Source organism: Ailuropoda melanoleuca, chromosome 5 (assembly GCF_002007445.2).
Source record: "Ailuropoda melanoleuca isolate Jingjing chromosome 5, ASM200744v2, whole genome shotgun sequence".
Classification (NCBI taxonomy): domain Eukaryota; kingdom Metazoa; phylum Chordata; class Mammalia; order Carnivora; family Ursidae; genus Ailuropoda; species Ailuropoda melanoleuca.
Genome location: NC_048222.1, coordinates 79,870,631 through 79,892,112, shown reverse-complemented (window position 1 = coordinate 79,892,112; position 21,482 = coordinate 79,870,631). Strand labels below are relative to the sequence as shown.

At 39.0% G+C, this 21,482-nt stretch overlaps 1 protein-coding gene across 10 annotated transcripts in view; it reads right to left on the bottom strand.

Annotated features, from left to right (window-relative positions):
- The window catches only part of EXTL3 (exostosin like glycosyltransferase 3), a 134,550-nt gene that overhangs the window by 15,941 nt on the left and 97,127 nt on the right, over positions 1-21,482 (bottom strand). For 7 of the 10 annotated variants that reach the window (XR_004625767.1, XM_019799294.2, XM_019799295.2 and 4 more), the window contains 2 exons: positions 17,876-20,504; positions 6,147-6,274 (listed from right to left, as the gene is read on the bottom strand). Coding sequence is in view for 8 of the 10 variants with exons in the window: in XM_019799294.2 (XP_019654853.1) it covers positions 6,147-6,274; positions 17,876-20,023 (2,276 nt within the window). In the remaining 2 variants the exon portion in view is untranslated. The remainder of the gene's footprint in view (positions 1-6,146; positions 6,275-17,875; positions 20,505-21,482) is intronic. The other 3 variants (XR_004625768.1, XM_034661352.1, XM_034661351.1) reach the window with 1 other exon arrangement.

The window sequence follows — 21,482 nt, the reverse complement described above, 5'->3', positions numbered from 1 at the left end:
TAAAAAAGTCAGAAAGCCAAAAGCACGTATGCACTACAGAACCCTAGAGCCCTGCAGAAGTGCTTCAGGGGTCTTGTAAACAATGAACCACTATATCCCCACTCCACCCCACCCCCAAACAAGTATTTAAACTGCTTGAGAAACTCATCTCTTACATGGAACTCTCATCACTTACCTGGAATTTCAATTCCTAAAAGAGTTCCTCTCCTATTAAGGTTGAAAGCAATTAATCTACTCCGATAGATGAGAAACCACAACTTCCATCATAATGTAACAGTCTTCTAGATGGGCCTTCTGCCATCTCCTACCCAAGTCCTACCTCAGTCCTAATTTATTTCCTAAAAATGACTCCAAATTACTAACCTAAAAAGCTGTAAGATCTTTTCATTAAATATTTGAATGTTAGAGTAGCTAATAAATACCACTGGGATATCCAAATGTTATTATCAATATTCCTGAAAATACTGATCTCTTCCAATGCCTATTGCTCCTACTAGTCCAGCAGAATAGGAAACTGAATACTTCAATCAACTGATTTGGTTGATTTAAATAAATATAGAGTAATAAATTCTTGATAAGCAGAATCTCACTGGCTACAAAAATGATATCAAATGATAACATATCTAATTTGTTAAGGGATGTCAACCATGATAGTCAACTGTTATTTATTAAATAATAAGGAAAAAAACGATATGGAAGGAATGGTATAAGATAAACTCAGATAAAGGCTTAATTAAATTCCTGGGACAACTCATCAGTAGTTTTAGACAGTTTGGTCTCAGTGGATATTTGAAAGTTAGGCATTTTAAAAGACTGAGTATAGGGACACCAGTGTGGCTCAATGGTTAAGCGTCCAACTCTAGATTTTGGCTCAGGTGATGATCTCAGGGTCATGAGATCTAGCTGAATCCAGCTCCACACGGGAGTCTGCTTCTATTCCTCTCCCTCTGACCCTCCCCCACCCATGTGCCTGGGCTCTAAAATAAATAAATCTTTTAAAAAATAAATAAAATATCAAATATAACTAATATAACTAATGCTACCAATTTACATAAAAATGTTGCACATAATCAGTTAATTAACATGATACTCAAACTTGCACTGCACTAAATATTTTTAACATATGTGCCAAATTATAGGTCAGGCTTTGGTATACTTTACCTTTAATGAATTGTTCTTTAAATGTATTAATATTCTAATTACCAACACACTATGTATATATTTTTAAAGATTTATTTACTCACTTTAGAGAGAGAGCGCAGGGAGGGGCAGAGGGACAGGGAGAGAGAAACTCCAGCAGACTCCTGGCTCAGAGCTAACTAACCTAGGGCTCAATCCCATGACCCTGAGATCATGATCTGAGGGGAAATTAAGAGTACAATGCTCAATCAACTGTGCCACCCAGGGGCCCCCCAACACACTATATTAGGAAAAAAGTTTCAAAGGTAATTTTATAGCTCAAACTCCAAAATAAAAAATTCGCTAGATAAATGAAACTTCAAAAAACTAAGGAAAATTTTAGAAATACTGAAATCAAGATAGAATTCCACTGAAGAATTTGAATCATGAGTAATATTCTTCTATTTATATTTCAAACTTAAATACTATCATCTTGGAAATAAGTGCATCAATTCAACCTTTTTGTGGTATGAATTTTGACACATCATTTACCACACATCACTTCCGTATTAATACAGTCAGTTCAATATAACAAAAAACTGTTAATAGTTCAAATACTACATATTTTAAATAAAGACATATTTTTAAGCAAGTATGCAAGATCAAAACAATTTTTAATGATTACCTGAATGAAGCAAAAGACATTACTATTAATTTTTTTTAAGATTTTATTTATTTAGTTGAGAGAGAAAGAGAACAGGAGCAGAGTGAGGGGCAGAGGGAGAAGCAGACTTCCCACTGAGCAGGGAGCCCAATGCAGGCCTTGATCTCGGGACTCCGAAATCATGACCTGAGCTGAAGGCAGACGCTTAACCAACTGAGCCACCAAGGCACCCCTTACTATTAATTTTTTTTTTAAGATTTATTTATTTGAGAGAGAGAGAGCATGGGGTGGGGGGGGAGGAAGAGAGGGAGAGGGACACACAGACTCCCAGCTGAGCACAGAGCCTGATGCAGGGCTCAATCCCACCACCCTGAGATCATGACCTGAGACAAAATCAAGAGCTGTATGTGACTGACCACCTACATGCCCCATTACTTTTAATTTTTAATTGAAAGCTGATTTTATGATCTTCGAAACTTAGGCAAAACAGTTTTGAATAAAGATCAGTAAATATTCAGATATTACAGTACATTTACATTAAATTGTAATAATATACATTAAATGTAAAGTATTACATTTAATGTACATTTAGTATATTAAAGTCCATATTAAACTAATACAGACTTTATCATTCGAAGAGACATTCTTAATCTTACTGGTTATACTTCCATGTTTTTCGTTCTGGTTCATTAAGAACCAAACAATTTGAAATGCAGTAAGAAAATTAAACGTAAAATCAATAATCCAAAAATGTGTAAAAAAAAATGTAAGGTGAGATTTTGCTTCCTACCTAAGAAACAAGAGTTTCTTTTCCAAATCCCATGTTTCTTATATTATGATAGTATATAAGCCTTTTCCTCCTCTCCAAAACAAAATATTGAGGAACTTATACCAAACCATGGTAAAGGAAAAGGTTTTGGTTAGTTCCCTTTGGAAAAGAAAACCCATAAACCAGAGCCATGAAATACAGAGAAAAAGATCAATGTCCTGTTGTAGAATTCAAAGGTTCTGCTCCAAGACAAGAGATACGTGGATCCAGGAAGAGAAACCTACCTTACAGTCCATATCCCATACCTTACTCTTAAGGTTGTGCTGTCTTTTCTTTCTTTTTCCCAATAAAGATTATTGAGATATAAATCACGTACCATAAAATTCACTCTTGTAAAAGTGTTTGACTCATTCACTGGGTTTTAGTATATTCACAAAGCTGTGCAACCATCACCACTATCTAATTTCAGAATATTTTCATCACTCCAAAAGGAAAACCCATACCCATTAGCAGTTGCTCCCCATCTCCCTCTGTCCCCAGCCATGGCAACCACTCATCTACTATCTGACTCTATCGATTTGCCTACTGTGGACATTTCATATGAACAAAATCAAACAGTATGTGGCCTTTGGTTCCTGGCTTCTATCACTTAGCCTGTTTTCAAGATTCACCCATATGGTACCTCATATCAGTACTTTACTCCTTTTTATTGCTAAATAGTATTCCATTGTATGGATATATCACTTTTTTTTTAATCCATTCATTAGCTGATGGATGTTTAGATTGTATACACTTCATTTTTTTAACAACTGATTTTTTTATGTGTGGCAAAATACATGTAACATAAATTTACCATTTTAATCATGTTTATATGCACAGTTCAATGGCATTAAATACATTCACACTGTAAAACCATCACCTCCATCCACCTCCAGAAGTTTTTCATCTTCCCAACCTGAAACTCTGTGCCTATTAAACACTTAACTCCCCATTCCTGCCTTCCTCTAGCCCCTGGCAACCACCATTCGACTATCTGTCACTGGGGGTCTGACATATAAGTAGAATCATATGACATTTATACTTCTGTGTTGCCTATACATGTTGACTATTATAAATAATGCTGCTACGAACATTCACGTACTGCTTTTGTATGGGCATACATTTTCAATTCTCTTGGGTTCCCTTTGTTTTACCTGTCCATTAAGAACCTATCTGCCTCTTTCTTTGCTACATAAGTTGAAGTTAGCCAAACCCCAATTATCTTTTGCCTGAGGAGGTAGTTCTTGTTATACCTGCCTTTTCCTTTTGAAACTAGGACTGTTCCACTCCCATTTGGGTGAAATAAGCAAATTGGAGAGATGAGAAAAAGCTTTTAGATCAAAGGATGCCCAAACAAATGAGAAGAGTCAGGGTGATGAAACGTTAGGTAGTACAGCCAGAAATAATTCTCCAGTTCCATACCAGAGGCTAAACCACAAATTTCCAATGACTGTTAAGAAATTCTTACAATGCAATAATAAAAAGACAAATAATCCAAATAACAATGGGCAAAGTATCTGAAAAGACATTTCTTCAAAGAAGATACACAAATGGTTACTAGGCACATGAAAAGATACTCAACTTCATTAGTCATTAGGGAAATGCAAATCAAAACGATACTGAACTACCACTTCACACACAGTAGGATGGCTATAAATAAAAAACAAAAACTAGCAAGTACTGTCAAGAACGTGCAGAAATCAGAACCCTTGTATACTGCTGATGCAATTATTAAATGATGCAGCCTCTGTGGAAAACTATACAGCAGCTCCACTCAGACGTACATATCCAAGAGAAAGGAAATACAATGCATACAAACACTTGTACATGAATTTTCACAGCAGCCTTATTCAATAACCAAGAAGGAGAAATGACCCAAATGTCCATCAACCAATAAATGGACCAATACAATGTGTGTATCTATACAGAATGAAGTGCTGACACATGCTAGGAGATGGATGAACCTTTTATTTTTATTTATTTTTTTTTAAAGATTTTATTTATTTATTTGATAGAGACAGCTAGTGAGAGAGGGAACACAAGCAGGGGGAGAGGGAGAGGAGGAAGCAGGCTCCCAGCAGAGGAGCCTGATGTGGGGCTCGATCCCATAACGCCAGGATCACACCCTGAGCCAAAGGCAGACACCTAACGACTGAGCCACCCAGGCGCCCCTGGATGAACCTTTTAAATACAAGGTTAAGTGAAAGGAGCCAGTTACAAAACAGCATGTATGATATGGTACCATTTATAGTTAATGTCCACAAAAAGCAAATTTACAGAGGCACAGGTAGATTAATGGTTGCCTAGGGCTTAGAGCAGTTGGAGGGAAATGGGACGTGACCATTTACGGGTACAAAGGATTTCTTTTGGTAGTAATGAAGCTTTCTAAGATGATCATGGTGAAAGTTGCATAGCTCTGTAAATATACTAAAAACCATTGAATGATACACTTAAATGAGTGAATTGTATGACATACGATTTGTATTTAATAAATGTTATCCAAAACTGAATTGTGAGAAAATGATCACAAACCTGGATGTCACAATAAATGTCAAATCGCTTTAAAAGTCTCTAAGGCCTACCCTCAATTTCTGTACTTACCTCACTATGGACAGGTAATAAACTGCCCATGGCCTTCATACCAGTCCATGATACACTTTAAATAGCCCTGATCTACTCCATTCTCTTACCTGTAACGTTCCCTCAACTGGGATATATAAGCCCTAGTAAGAACTACTAAGAGTCAAGAAAACAATATAGTTAGTTTAGTGTTTGACTGCAAGTTCTGGAGTCAGACAAACCTCCACTTGAATTCCAGCTCTGCCACTTACTTTCTAGGGTCATGGTTTGGTTCTCCTGGACCTCAATTTATTCCTATGTAAAATGGAGATGATTACAACTTACATCATCAAGTTTTAGGAGTATTAATGAGATAAATCACACAAAGTGCTCCGCCAGTCTCCGGTACACAGTATGGGTTCAACAAATGTCATGCATTGTCATCATCAGAACTACCTCCTTCATCTCCTCCCCCTCTTTTTCCTTTTGGATCTTTGCATCTAACCCCATTTTTCCTAAGTCTTTCAAGCCCCAGGATTCTGGAGCCCTTCCACTGCCCTAACACATAGCAACATATTGCTTCTGCCTAACTAGGAGCTATTCCCCATTCCTACAAACACAAAAACCTCACGTTTCCTTCAGGAAACTACCCCTTGCCTCTACTCAGTCCATGTGGTTTGTGGTTGGAAGATGATGTACTTGCAGCTCCAGGGCCAGGTAGATAACCCTGGTCTAGCCAATCACAGAATCCATCTCCCTGGCCTCAGAGGAAGAGCCTATGCGAAATCAAAGGCAACAAAGAGGAAAGCAAAACGTCGAGATGAAGAGAAATGGAGTTCTCCAACATCACCAGCTATGTCCTAAGTCAGCCCTTACGACCTCTGAGGATTTCTGTCACTGTCAGCCAAGACAGTCATTTTGCTGCCTAATCCAAGTTTGAGTTGGTTTTGTCACTTGCAAACAAAGGTGTTTCTTGATTGAAAATCAGCTGCTCACCGAAAACCAAACATGATTTCATCATGGCGGAGGTGAGCATCATCATCAATAGACAGGATGGCCTCTGTCTCAATTTCATTCCAGGGCAAGAATCGATTGTTCAAACTGTTCTTCTCAGTACGGACCACCTATAAGGAGGAAGTAAAAACACTAATGATCAATGCTGCATTATAGAATGCAAAACCAAAACTGCCTTTAGGTCAAAGGAGACTGTAGCTAAATGTACTAAACTGCCTGGTTGCCTATGGCTTGTAAAGCCAAGCATATGCCTTTCAGGAAGAGAAACTGCCTTATAATTCAGCAAATGCATAAGGATTTCACATCTTAAGCTTTATTCATTTGCTAACTAATTTTCTTGTGAAACAAGCTAAAGCTGAGGGTTATTTTACATAAGCGATAAACACAGTCTCGGGAAATCAAAAATAACTTTCCCAAGAGAACACAAGGTGGCAGAGTAGAACTGAAATTATAATTCCCAGCTCTGAAATCCCCAGGCTTGCTCATAAATTTTAAAACCCAGCTCAGAAATCCTGAGTCTGTGTCATTTCTGATGCCTAATTTTAAGGCCTTTTATCTGGTATTTAAGAAAACAGAAAAAAAAAGAAAGAAAAAGAAGGAGAGCCCACCCAGTAGAGGTTTAATTACCTCACCTTTGCAATTCCCACCTGTAGCCACTAACTACACGTACAAAAACACTTTCTTTCCAGGGGTACCTAATTCAAAAAAATTAACAGCTGTATCCACAGCAAATCCCTATTCAAAGAATCTCTATCCAAAGTGACCCATATATGCAAAACAGTATTTTCTTCATAAAACAAAGATTAGTGCCCAAACAGAACTAACTACATTATAAAAAAAGTTTTTTACTTAGACATTACCTTAGATAACTAGCATAGTTTACTACAACATAGGTAAGTAGCTTTGTTAATCACCCTGCTCAATACTCAAATGAGGATGACCATACTCAGTACTTTAATAGCTCATTTTATTTTTATGGTATCTGTATCTAATTAACCCAACTGATGAGGAACTATCATTTTAGTCTCAAAAAACCAGAAACAAAGAGAACTTCCTGAGGAATCACCTTTTTAGAAAGACGGGAAGGGTCACCTTACTTTCAACAGAAACGTTTACTTATACTGAGAAAGCTCTACCTAGCTTGATGAATGAAATTACATGTGGGGTCTAAAAGTTTATGGTTTCAAAGGTGCTCCTATGACCTCACAAATATGGTCTCTTCAGCTTAAAACACTTTTTCTCCTATTCTTCTACCAAAATTATTCTCTCCCTAGAGACCCAGCTCTCAGGCCTCCTATCACTTCCTTCCTCTTCAAAATTAATCACTTCTATGTTATTAGAGCAGAGTCCGCATACTTCAATTAAATCATTCTAAGACACTTAGAATACAATTAGCTCAGAGTCAAAGGGCCTTGGAGATCATATGGTCCAACTTTCACCTTGTACACAGATGACAAGTGGCAGAGCTAGACACTAACTTGTGCCTTCTAACTCCAAAGCAGTCTTTTTCTGCTAAACTTAAACATTAAATTCAGAACTCTCATCAAACCAAAGCCCTATGGAAAATGCATTATTAATTGTGTGCCATCAAGAATGAAAAACGGTGCCAAATAAGAAAGCACGTGAAATAGTTTATCACTTAGAATGCTTACTTTATTAAAGAGTTTTTTAAGACTTTGCCTCAGCCCCAGAAGAGCTCCTTCCAAGTCAAGACAAGAAAGGATCTATAACAGATTTGCTACTACAGAGAACAGTTGTCAGAGACAAGCTATAGACACAGAAATCCACCCTGCACTGAAGCATGTTTGACCAGTGGAAAAAAAAAATTCCTGGGCTTAAAGCCTCTCCCAAGCTCAGATTCAGCAGTTATAGAACAAAGCACTGATGTCTGGGTTGGGGAAAAGAGCAAGGAGGGGGAGATGATCAAGTACTCACCACAGAAGTTGCTGGGCTCCATCCCCAAGGAGCAGGAAAGTGGCCAGGAAGTGGCAGACGCCAAATGCCAACCTCAGCAACCATAAAATGCCATCTATCTTAAGATGCACCCAATTTCAGAGATGTTAAAATGCTAATAATGTCCACCTTACAATCAATGGACTGTGGCATCTATCTGCTCAGCCATACCCAACGAACTACCCTTGGTCCTTCCTTTTACTTTCCTAACACGCCTGGCATTCACTTAATACAGAGCTGCAATTCTGCCAGTTCAGGTGAACAAAGCTCCCCCCCTCAACTCTAGCAATGAATACACATAGCTTAAAATGAAAAGAAATAATTTAAAGATCCAGTTCTTGAGTATTCAATTGTAGATTACCAGTTTTGCAGGTTAGACACCAGGAGGATTACCTACAGCAAAATTAGTAATCCAGGAATGTAGCACAGCGCTTTAGTACTCAAAAGTGTGAGCCACAGATCAGCAACAGGGGCCTCCCTGTCCTCCCTAGGACTCTCTTAGAAATGTAGGCCTACCCCATACCCACCAAGTAAGAACCTGCAAAATCCCCAGGTGATTCTTATTTTGAGAGGGTTGGTAGAGGAAAAAGCAAGGCTTTGGAGTCAATCAGAAAAGCCCGAGTTCAAATTCCAACTCCACCACTTCCTTGTTGTGCGAAGGTAAGGAAGTGACCTCTCTGCTAAATGAATACAGCACCGTGATGTGTGCAGAAATGGAACTTGTTTATCAGCCAACCTTGACGATCTTAAAAACAACCTAACTCACTCTAAAAACAAGCAACAACAAAAACTAAAATAGTCATGATCTGATGCTTACAGCATACCCAAAATTTTTATCCAATTTACAAAGTAAATCAAATCAAGAGGACCTGCTTGTTCTTTGGAAGACTTACAACTGAAGATCTAATACCAAATGCGTTTTAGCCTAGATTTCATATCCATTTTTATTTAGCAAGTTTATTAAAGTCCATTAAGAGGCAAATCCATTAAGAACAACTACTATGGGGGCACCTGGGTGGCTCAGTCAGTTGAGTGTCTGCCCTCGGCTCAGGTCATGATCCCAGGGTCCTGGGATCGAGCCCCACGGTGGGCTCCCTAATCAGCGGGGAGCCTGCTTCTCCCTCTCCCTCTGCCTCTCCCCCCACTGCTGGTGCGTGCTTGCTCTCTCTCTCAAATAAATAAATAAAATCTTAAAAAAAAAAAACAACAACAACTATGGATTCCAGAAATACAGTACACATACTACCTCTGCTCATCCTGGCACAACCCCTCTGGGCTGAATGGCAGCAAGATTTTCAGGATTAGGAAACTGATGCAATAGCCATCAGAATAAAAGAAAAAAGTTGAGGATTCACAGAAACACAACATCATGAATTGCACCAGCTTATTTCTGGTTAGCTCACAAACAACGTTACCTTTTTGGCACCAAAATCATAAGGACAAAAAAACTTAAATATTTGTAATGCAGACCTGCAGATCAACATTGGCCTCTAAGAGTTTGAGACATGGCAGATCAAACATGAAAAAAATTAGTCGTGTTTAGGAAATATTCTCATTTTTGTTGACATTGTTTTTGTTTTTCAAATGAAAAAACTCCTTCTTCCTCAACATTGGCTATTTTTTCATGCCTTATGATAATATCTTAGTAACCTGTGAACATGAAGACTGACCTTCATGTTACTGAATTACTGGTTACAATGCTGACCAGAATGTATAGACTACTGTGCCTGGCATCCAGATGTTCAACAAACATTTTATAAATGAATGAATGAACAAATGACTAGGAAATAAGCCCTAGTTTAGCCCTGTCCATTCTATTTTTAGAATAAAGACTTGATAAATTTGTATATCAAAACTATAACATTCTATATACTGAAACCTCCTAGTATTTAATCTAGTTTTCTACAGCAACACAATTCATCAACCTACAACTATCAAGTCAAGAGCAATGCTCAGTAACATTCATTTTTCCTGTTTCACATACAATGCTTCCTGGGGATGCTTCACTAGTTCTCCTGTTTACCGTCATTCATAAAAGCCTTAACTTTCTCTCAATGCATCTCTCTTCGTGTCACAATGTAACAGTTCAGCAATCATGGCCTGGAACCCTACCATATGCAAATGTATGCAAGTGTATGCAAGATCAAAAAATAATTAGTAACCTCAGGTAACATTCAAGTTGGTTCTTGAGGAATTCTGGAATTTATGAATGATAAAGAGCTACTATTCTAATAGGATCCTTTCTCCTAGTATGCTAACAAGGCATCTGGCTTCTAAATCCAGACCAAATCAGCAAACCCATATCAACTAGGAAAGTATCAATTTACATCATAAATATTTAATTAGTTATCATGATAAATTTGATGCCCTATTAATAGCAAATATCTCTTAATATGTAAGGGATGGAAATGTAAGTAGTTATTGCTATTAACAAGGAACAACAGAATATGTCAACAGTTAGTAAGTGATAGTTGTTTAAATGTAGCAGGATGAATTTGGACTCAAATAGAAGAAATACCTAAATATGGAATCTTTTATAAAAGCAGCTCATGACTAGCCACAGGCAGATCTTTGAAGTTGCTAGGCAAGAAAAATGGGGCATGAAAAGATTAAGTGAATTAACCCAAGTTAGAAAGCAGACCAAGAACAGAGAGCACAAATAGGTAAAACACACCTGAAAAGTAACAAAATTAATAAATGTATGTGGAGGGGGCTCCTGGGTGGCTCAGTTGGTTAAGTGGTTGGCTCTTGACTTCGACGCAGGTGATAATCTCAGGGTCGTGAGATGGAGTCCCACATCAGGCTCCATGTTGAGCAGGGAGTCTGCTTGAGATTCTCTCCCTCCCTCTCCCCATGCCCCACCCTGGCTCACACATACATGTGCACATGCATTCACTCCCTCTCAAATATATCTTTAAAAAAATAGAAAAAAAGAAAATGTAGGTGGAAAATATAAAGCATCACACAAACACATAATGCCACCTACTAAATTCAGCAATTTAAATACACATATAATGTTATCCTTTCTCTTCCCTTCCTCTTTTTCTTTTTTTTTTTTTCTTTTTAAAGAGAGGAAGAGAGAGAATCCAAAGCAGGCTGCATGCCCAGGACAGAGCCCAATGGTGGGGCTTCATCTCACAACCCTGAGATCATGACCTGACCCAAAATAAAGAGTTGGGACACTTATAACCAATTGAGCCACCAGGGTGCCCCTTTTTCTCTTCAAAATCAAATTTTGTTCAGCCAAAGCCAGCAGTTTCCAGCCGATGAAGCTTATGTCTAGTCATCATACAGGCAACTAGGTCAACAGCATCTAACTTTTGTCCTCCATCCTCCCCTTCCCTCTAACTTATAAAAGTAACCCATCATAGAGCTCAGGAATCAAGAAAATGAGGTCCAAAAGGAAGCACGGAGCCATGTACACCTACCTGCAGAACCCATGTGAAACAGCTGGAGGTGATGGTGATCAACAGAGAAAGGCCAAGGAGCATTAAGACATACTGATTTTTCAAGGAATTCATTCAATAGACACCAAGTGGTGGGGACAAAAAGTTAGGAAATGCACAGCAGGAAGAGAAAAGAATTAAGAAGGTAGACACAGTGAACTGGTTTCCTATTTACAACTTACTTTAAATTTGGGTCTAACGCAGTATTAAAAAATAATATATTTTAGGTTATAAGTCTGTTTTAACTCATGTAAGAGAAAAAGTTATACATGATCCCTATGAAACTGTAGGTAAAATAGCATAGGCTAGAGGTGCGCCATCAAATGAGAGAATGCATATCAAGAGCACAACCCAGTGCTGACCTAGCACATAGAAAGTGCTCAAAAATTGTTAGCACTTATTACGTAAGATTAATACAATCTACTCTTATTTTGTGAATATATATATATATATATATATATATATATATATATATATATAGAAACGGTGCCTTTTCAAGAAATTTAGATTTGGTCAAAAAGAAAAATATGCACTGACCATGGTCAGAAATCCTAAGTTCTAATTTCAGTATTAATTAGCTGAGTGACCTAAAGCAATAAAATTCTCAGCCTCAGATTCCTTGCTTTGAATTAATAAAAAAAGTACATATAGACTAAGAGGGGAAGATTCTACCTAAAGAACTGATTTGTAGCAATTAGGAAACCATTTATGCAACATGACTTTTCAGCAATTCCTTTATGCTATATATTTATAATTCTTGCTATTAATTTCTGATTTCTGATAGCTCTGTTTTATAGAATTCTCCTTCACAGCCATGCAGCCCCTTCTCAAACAGAAAAAAGAGAGCCATAGCTATAATTACCACATTATTAAATAAAATGATGTAAAGAAAAAAAACCCAGATACACCAATACCTAATGAAATTTACCAGACTTTGTACAATCTTGGACCTAGAAAAGCTGGACAAGATTTTTCATATTAGTTGTGCTTCAAAATCACAATTTTAGGAAATCATCTGATATATTCGAGTAATATTTTTTAAAGGGGAGTGGGCACAGATGAAAATAGCGTATCAACTTTCTAAGGAATAGCCTTTAGAATTATCTCTACTGTTGCCTGAGGTCTAGCCAGAATTAAAGCCTTTAACAGCCTGACTGGCAGAGACCCAAATCTGAATATTAATGAAACCGAATTCGCATCTAGTCTTCCCTCTTCTTCCCTTAGTTGACTAATGGTTTGATGACTGACATGACAATAACCACCCTGGCATGACATCAGGTTCCCAAAATAGAATTCTCCTTTTTCAATTCTATTATCAAGGGCTGGGAAGGAGAGGTAAGGACAGGAAAAATACTGTCGTATCTCTATATATAATTTTCATTAGGAAAAATGGGCACATTCTGGCCTTACCACTTCCACAGAGACCTTGGAGTCTACAAGGGAGGTGTGATATGCTTAAGTCACTCTCTCTACCACTACTGCCCTGGTCCAAGTTGCCAACACACCTCACCTAGGCTACTGCAATAATAAATAGCCTTTGAGCTGTTCATTCTGCTCTTTTCTCCATCGTCCGACACATATCATATTACTCCTCACTCAAAACCCTCTAATGGCATCCTAACATACCTAGAATAAAATCTCCAATCCTTACCATGGCCGACATGGTTCTACATGTGCTGACTTCTGCTTTCTCCAACCTGCTTTCAAATGCTTTCCTCGATCACTCCACCCCAGATACATGGGGCATTCTTGCCACATCTCGAACTTGACAAGCTTCTTGCATTGGCCATTCTCTATATATTCCTCCAGAATTTACATGGCCCACTCCCTGACTTCACTCAGGCTTCTGCTCACATGTCACCTCTTCAAAGAAGCCTTCCCAGGCACCCTGGGTAAATTAACTGTACCCTTCATGGAGAAGATAATTAAAAATTAAGAATTGGGGAACTGGCTGCCCACAAGACTGTCTGAGAAATAAGTATGCAGTGTGAAGATGAGTGGTGTTTTGAGTGAGCAAGACCACACTGTTAATTACTGAAACATGTCCTCCTTCACAACAACCCAAGTTTTCAAACTCAAAAAGGAGATTTTGATGTTCTTATTTCCACAGAATGCTCCAAACAAGGCCACCCTATTTATTACTATTTTCCAGAATACAAAGCAGAGTGAGGAAGACATGTTAACTGGTCAGAACGAAGCAATAACTCAAACCAAAATTTGGGGTTACTTGGAGATTACTTTCTGCTTTCAGGATGGATGCTCCTACCAGACCCAAACCTCCTGCAGATGGTAACTATACACTCTGGACAAAAATACCAAGAAAGAGAAAGGAGATTCCAGAAAAGAGAGCGCCAGATAGAGGGAGCTCAAGTTCTATGTATAAACTACCCAGTTGCTGGCCCACCTCTAAATCATGTGCGCATGCTTGGTGCTGTCTGTAAGCAGACCAACAAAAGATAAAAGGATCAAACTAAGATTTGAGTTGCTGCTCAAGAGACAGAACTTGCAGTCTGAGTCCAACCAAATAAATTGCTTGCGAAAACTAAAATATTGATACTTTTCAGAGAAATGAAACAAAATCCAGTCTTCACAATATAACATTCATACTGTACAAAACTATGCGATGTACCAAGAACCAGAAAAACATGACCCTCGAGAAAGAAGAAAATCAATTAAAACAAATCCACCAAGTGACCTATATGTTGGAATCGGCAAAGATGTTAAAGTAGCTATTATAACTATGTTCAATAAAGTATACTCAGAATGGAAAAAAAGAGAGGAAATCTCAGCAGAGAAACAGAAACTATTATTTTAAAAACATGGATATTCTGGAACTGGAAAATACAATATTTGCAATTTAAAATTGATTGGATGAGCTTCACTGTAGAGATGACACAAAAGTCTATGAACTCGATGATAAATCAAGAGAAATGATCAAAATTGCAGAATAGAAAAAAAAGGTTTAAGAAAATGAACAGACACTGAGAACTGTGGGACAAAAGCAAAATGTCTAATATACATATAATGGAGTCCCCAAAGGAGAGGAGAGAAAGAATGGAACAGAAAAAAATATCTGAATAAATAACGAAGTAAAAATTTCCCAATATATGATGGAAAAAAAATTGACAGATTTAAGAAGCTTAGTGAATCCCAGTCAGAACAAAAATCAAAGAAAACCATGCCAAGGCATATCAAACTCAAACTGCTGAAAACCAAACATAAAGTCTTGAAAGCAGCCAGAGAAAAAGAACATATTCCGTACGGGGAAACAAAAATTTGAAAACCACTGACATACCATCAGAAAGAAGGGAGACCTGAAAACAGTGGAACATCTTTAAGATGCAATGAAAGTGGTGGTAACCCAACCCAGTAAGGAGTTTTGGGAGGGACTAGCTTTAAAATACCTTGGCATTATACTTCTCTCCACTTGACTTCCATTAGATGGTCTTTGTTGTTACGCTCCCAGAACTAAGGAACCTGATTCAACTGTTTACAAAACAGGCAAGAGACGGAGCAGTCACCCACCATCACGACGTCTGTTCAGCAGCCCCACACCATTCTGACGAGACAGCTATTTCAACTAATGGCACTTCCGCCATCTCTCTGGATGGAGTCCAGTCACCTTGCCCAGGCCCTATCCCATTTGAACTGATGAGAATTAAAGCATTCGGAAGAAGAGTATCCAAGGGTGGTGGCAGATATCTTTACTGCCATATCCAATGTAGTTTCCCCTTTGTCATCTAAATTATAGACAAGAATGAGGAATTTTAATAAAGAAATACCATAGGCGCCCCTAAGACAATCCCTCCCTACTAAAAACCTAGGGCTCAATAGATTTCATAGCTCACAAATATTTAGCATTTATGCCTAATGCTTAGATGAGAACCCGAGCACAAATTTCCCATCATTTTCTGAAATGGTATGTGGATTCCTGGGTTGATTCAAGTATGCTAATTTCAAATCATTTTCCCTGAAAGACTGGAATCTGAGAGACTGCCTGGGAATCACCCTACTGCTAATTTTATAAAGACCTGTTAATTATAACATAACGGATAGGGTACGTCTGCATCCCAGGTAGGAAAATTACTCCACGACGTCTCATAATAGTGCCATTTCTCCAGAGGGGAGAGAGCTCCCGGTCCCTCCTAGTCTCGATACCTGGTAATGTTGGCTCTATCCCCAAGAGGTCAGCAACTGAACCACTGCCCAAAAAAATCTGCCTCTCTTAAATAGAAAGCACAGTCAAATTATTTAGAGAATACAGTGAATTCTTCAGCTTGAAACTGTTTCCTCTTTTGCAGAAGAACTAGAAATAACTGGTATCGCTAATATGAACAAGCTATTCAGAATGGCCTCCCATTTGGAAAGTTTCTGGCATTTTCCAACTAGGCATTGTATTATTGCAATGAGCTGCCCAGTAATCAAAGAGGACTACTTATTTCCCACCAGAGTTAAAAGAAAGGATTAGTTCTGGTTAAGTTCTCTAACAAATTTCAGTCATTGTTAATGAGGCATCAGCTTCTCTATAGCCTTATCAAGACTCAGGAGCCTTATCAAAGAAAACTCAGGAAAAATGGAAAACAAAGGCTGCTTTATAATTCTATTTGAGCAGCATCCACCTTTCAAAGAACAAAATTTTTTTTTTAATTTCAATGATATTTAAAAAGTTGTTAACGGAGAAAGAAAAAAGTGAAATTTATTTGGAAAAGAATTATAGAAATCTTCCCAGTCACAACATTTTTCTTACCATACAAGATAAATTCTGGGATCAAAAGTTTTTAGAACCCTACAATTCAATTCAAATTATAAATTCAATTAAAATAAATTATAAATTCAATTAAAATTAAAAAAAGAAAAGACTAGCAGTGGTAGACAGAAAATTTAAAACAAAGGTTTGTACAGGAGAAGGTAGTAACAGCTACGACACAAAGGGAAATTATGCAGAGGATAGAAGAGGCCTTTATCAGAGAAGCGAGTTAAAGTTGTCCATAACATAGGCAGCATATCTATACTGTGTTCCATCTTCTTGGACATGAAGGGATAAGTAGGAATCAAATAATTATTGGGTACCTTTCTAGATTCCTTACTTGTATTATTTTATTTTCCTCTCTAATACTTAAGTCAAAGAAGTTAATTAACTCATCAAAGATCACAAAATTGACTACTTAATCCCAGGTCTCTATTACTCCAAAACTCATACTGTCCTGTCTTATTACTCCAAAACTCATACCATGTGGCTGCTCAGAAAATATTTCACATGAATTGGTTTCTTGCAGATATAATTTTAAAAAACCAGTCTAGAGCAAACATTCCCCTTCTAAACAGATTCTTCCTAAAAATACACTAATTTTCTTAGGCAAGCTTCTGGCAGTGCAGGGCCCTTCGGAACTTCTGCCTGTCTTTGCTACCTTTTTCTGGAAAGTATCCATGACACAGGGTAACTAGTGGCAGCTTGTTTGCTTATGACTTGGTCTAAGGCCTCACATTTAAGATAAATGGGTAATCTACTAGATTGCCAAATTTATGCCAGAAGGTGGATAAACAAAGTCCTCAGAACTAAAGCCCTATCCTGCATAACTGACTATTATTTTTCCTGTAAAATACAGCATCCAAATCATGACAGATAAGATAAGGTAAAGAATGAGAAAGAACCTGTGAGAGACCATAGAAAAGGTTCAGGATCTCCAACTTCCAAATATTTCAAACCCCAACTCCAATCTTCAAAAAAACCTCTATAATATCCTAATAAATGGGTCTTCTTGCTAAATCTGGGAGGTGATTAAAACTGCAGCTTCTGGAATCAGACACACTAAAGCTCAGCTCATCCATGATTTGTCATGATTACGACCTTAGGCAAAAGAGTTAACCTCTCTAAGCCTCTGTTTCCATAGATATAAAGTGAAGAAACCGTAATAATGATGTAAGTTCTATAAATCCTAAATTACACTGCCTGGGTCATATGCACTTCCTAAGTATTAGCTTTGTCATCATCATTCTCATCAACATCTTTGTCATGACACGGAAGACATCCACAGGGTAACTGAAGGACTTTTGTAAACCTTCATGGGGCCAATATCAATTTCAGTTTTGGTGAGTCTTAGGAGATTCAGGAAGTGAGTAGCAGAGATGGAACTGGCAAGTCCTGAAAGGACCAAAAAAGCAGCAAGCAGAAATTCCATGGGGAAAGGAAATCTGTATAGTTAAAAAAATATATGTATGTCTACAAAGATACACATTATATATATTTGGAAAAGGGATTACGAGTAAAATGCTATCTCATGCAGCAAAACAAACTGATCATTTTTCTATTACCATGATGGGGACGCCAATGTCAGGCCACAGAAGGTCCTCTGATGGTAGCTTGGGAGAATTCCATACCACCACTACCTTGTTCAGGTAAGGGAGGCCATTCAGTCTCTCTAGAGAGTTCATAAGCACTTCCTCCCGCTCATAGGTCAACATCACCACTGTGAACTGTTCTCGTGGAACATTGCCTCCAAGTGCTGCCTGAAACTCCTTGCCAGAACCCCCAGCTCCACCACCAATAGGCCGAAATCCAGTCCCTGAGCCCAAAAATTTGGCCTCTGAGGGCAACACAGGGTCAAAGGGTGTGTGGGGGAACAGATGGAAAGGCCCCGGAGCAGAGTTCCAGCTGCGGTAAAAATCAGTGACAGTCAAAGTAAAGTTGCGGAGGTATTTGGGTGAGGCATAAGGCGGCTCCGTCTCCACTGGCCCCAGGTCCAGGTCCCCATTGTCGGCCATGTTAGGGTCAGTTCCAGCCGCCTTGCCTGACCGATGGGGGATCTCAGCTGCTGCCTCTTCCCGGATGGGAGCAGCTGGGATCTGTATGCGAGTCCTAATCATAGCCAGCATGGTATTAAAAATACTGTCAGCGGTCGAGAAGTAAGTCTCCCAGAGAAAGCGGCCTTGCCGCCGCATAGCCAGCAGATCACTATCTGAGAGGCTTCGTAACAGGAAATGAACCTCGGTAACACGCGGCTTGGGCACGACCAGGGCGGCCTCATTCCACTGCAGCATGTCCTGGTAAGGAAGCTGTACTTGCTCCCCCAGCACAACTGGGACAGCACCGACTTCCAGGGCTTCAAAGAGCCGTGTTGCACATCCGGACGAGATAACCAAGTGAGGGTCTCCAGGAGTGATAATGAGTGCGAAGGTGGAAAGCTTCAGCAATTCTAAGCGGTCCTCACGCTCACCACACAGTGCCCACTCAGTAGGCAGACTGGGTTTAGGCTGGTTTTTGCAGGTAAATTCTACCAAGACCTGATCTAGCTTGCTGTCCTGTACAGCCTTTAAGGTAGCAATGATACGATCATCGTAGTCGGCTGGAGGGTCACTTTCCATTTCTTCTTCAAAGGAGCGGGCCTCCTGAAGGCTGGATCTCAGTGATTCAATTTTCTCACCCTGGAAGGTGAAAAGATATTTCCGCTTAACTGGCACCTGTGGTGGGATTTCCATGAAGTTGGGCTCTGACATGGCATGGACTAGTGGCGATACTACCAAGTCAAAGCCAGGTCTGTACTGGGAAGCATAGAAAGTAGACTGAGCCACCATGGCACGGCCTGTACTGATATTATATAGTAAATTCTGTGTATCCGACTTCCGAGACAGGTTGATGATGACATGGTTGTGTCCATCTGTCCGCCAATGTGGTAGAGAATAGAGATGCTTCTCAAGTTCGGCAGGCCGAAGCACTACTGGCTCCTGTATTTCTCCCACTAATATCACATAAAGGCAGGCAATGTCCGCATTTTCTGTAACATATACATTGGCTCGTGCTGTAGCCTGAAAAGCCTGCTTGACCAAAGGATCCAGGTAGCTGCCAAAGGCAAACTGGTCACTGTCATACACATAGACTGGAAAACCGGAGGTGAGAGGACAGCGAGAATAATCGAAACAATTGTGCAGCCGGCATCCCCGTATGACTTTTGGGGGAGGAAGACCAGCATCATCCTTCTCCGGAAGCAATCGGATAGGCAGAGAAAGTTTGGGCTGATTTTGAGCCATCAGCTCTTTATAAGAGTGCTCCGTCTGGCTAATGACATTCTTTAGTTGAAGCAGGTCCTGCTTGGCATTCTCTATACTCTTCTTACAGGCTTCAATCTTCAGATTCAGCTTGGCAATTTCACTGTTCAGCTCTTGCCGCTTGGCTTCCAGCTGCAAGAGCTCCTCACTTACAGACTCACGAATCCGGCAAAGGTCCAGCACATGCTTTACCTCGCATAGTTCATTACCAGCCCTTGGGCCAAAAATCCGCTTGCCTGCCTCATCAGCCTCATCCAGAGTAGTGAGATAATAGTGAGCAATTAGGGGGAAGAAAACCAGGATAATGAAGAGCGTAAAACTGAGCCACGTGAGTCGGATCCGGTTGGACCACCGTAACATACAGGTCTGACCTCCATTCCCCACTCCCCCATTCCGCAACATGGTATAGCCCGTCATGAGTTCCTGTGTGGCTTTTGCCCCCTCTAATCACGTTGGGTCACTCGCCATAACCATGAGTTTCTATTAGACAAACTCAATCTCTTTTCACTCACACCTTCCTGTTAAGAGTTAGTGTGCTCCCTGTACAAGGCACGGAATAAAATGGAAACTTCATTTTCCTCAGCTGTAATTGAAATGGTCTCTGACCTTATTCCAGCAGATTTTAAGTTCTGGTTGTTGACCAATGGACATGTCCTTACTCTTTATCAAATGGTAAAAGGTACCACATTGTTGATGAGATGAAAAGGAAAAGGTCCCTGATGACGAAACCCAGGAAAAATAACCTGGAATCAGACAGACTTTTTCAACTGCCATAGCTCTTGTTCCTTGGTTTTGCTGACCAACAAATATGCATATTTACTATTCACAGTCATAAAGTAGCTGGTTAGAACAGAAAGAAATGCCAGCCTCTTATGGATGTCATTGCCAACAATCAGGCCTGCAAAAGAAAGAGAACCATGTCAGTCTTGAAAAGATTATGTCCAACAACCCCACCTTCCCTCAGTTTCTAGAAAATGGTTCTATCTTAAAAGGTAAAGGAACAATTGGAACATTGGGTGTGTGTCTCATAGAACATTTTAAGTTCAGTTTAGGTTGCGTTCAGAATGGATATTTTACTTGTGGTTAATAAGATATGGATAAGGATAAGTGTCCAAAAACAGCTTCAGATTTTATACACACAAACATACATACCCCTTCCTCCTGTTTAACTGGATATAGAGAATTAGAGCTCTATAAAATGAAGATCAACTACATTCGACAGAGTGCAAAGAGGTCTGCAACAATTTTTATTCAAGACTAAGGCAGCATCTTTAGATGCAGAGAAACACCATCCTATCCAGCCTTGATAGCCAGGTTTATTCCTAAGAAGAGTCTCCTTTTGAATTACTTTTAAAAAAAAGAGACTCTGAGAAGCTCAATGTTTTATATTCAGAGTTGAAACGAGTTGAAGAGAACTCTTTTGATCTTTACCCAGTAGTAGGTGCATTAATCCAGAGACAAAATGTATTTCCCAGTTTGCTTCTCATTTATCTTCTGCTAGCAGACATCATGTGCTCCTTCTTAAAATATAAATAGTAACTTGGTCTTTTAGAAGGACTACTATACTTAGAAATGAGGGCCATTATTTCTTCTCCCTTGGAGACAGATTTGCTATCAAACCTTATACCTCAGTTTCCTAATCTCCCAAGACGGAGAGAAGTGTACTGAGACAGAAACAATATATTGTGTTGCTATGACAAGAAAGGACAGAGGATGTGAGGGTATTTTCAGTTAATAAATCTTGAAACAACATTCCCACTCCTGTTCATTTACCAAACTTAACTATCAGCGGCTACAAAAGCTTTTTCACTTGCTTTCATCTCAAACTTAACATATGAATTCCTAATATTCTATGCCAAAGAACATTCCCAATTTC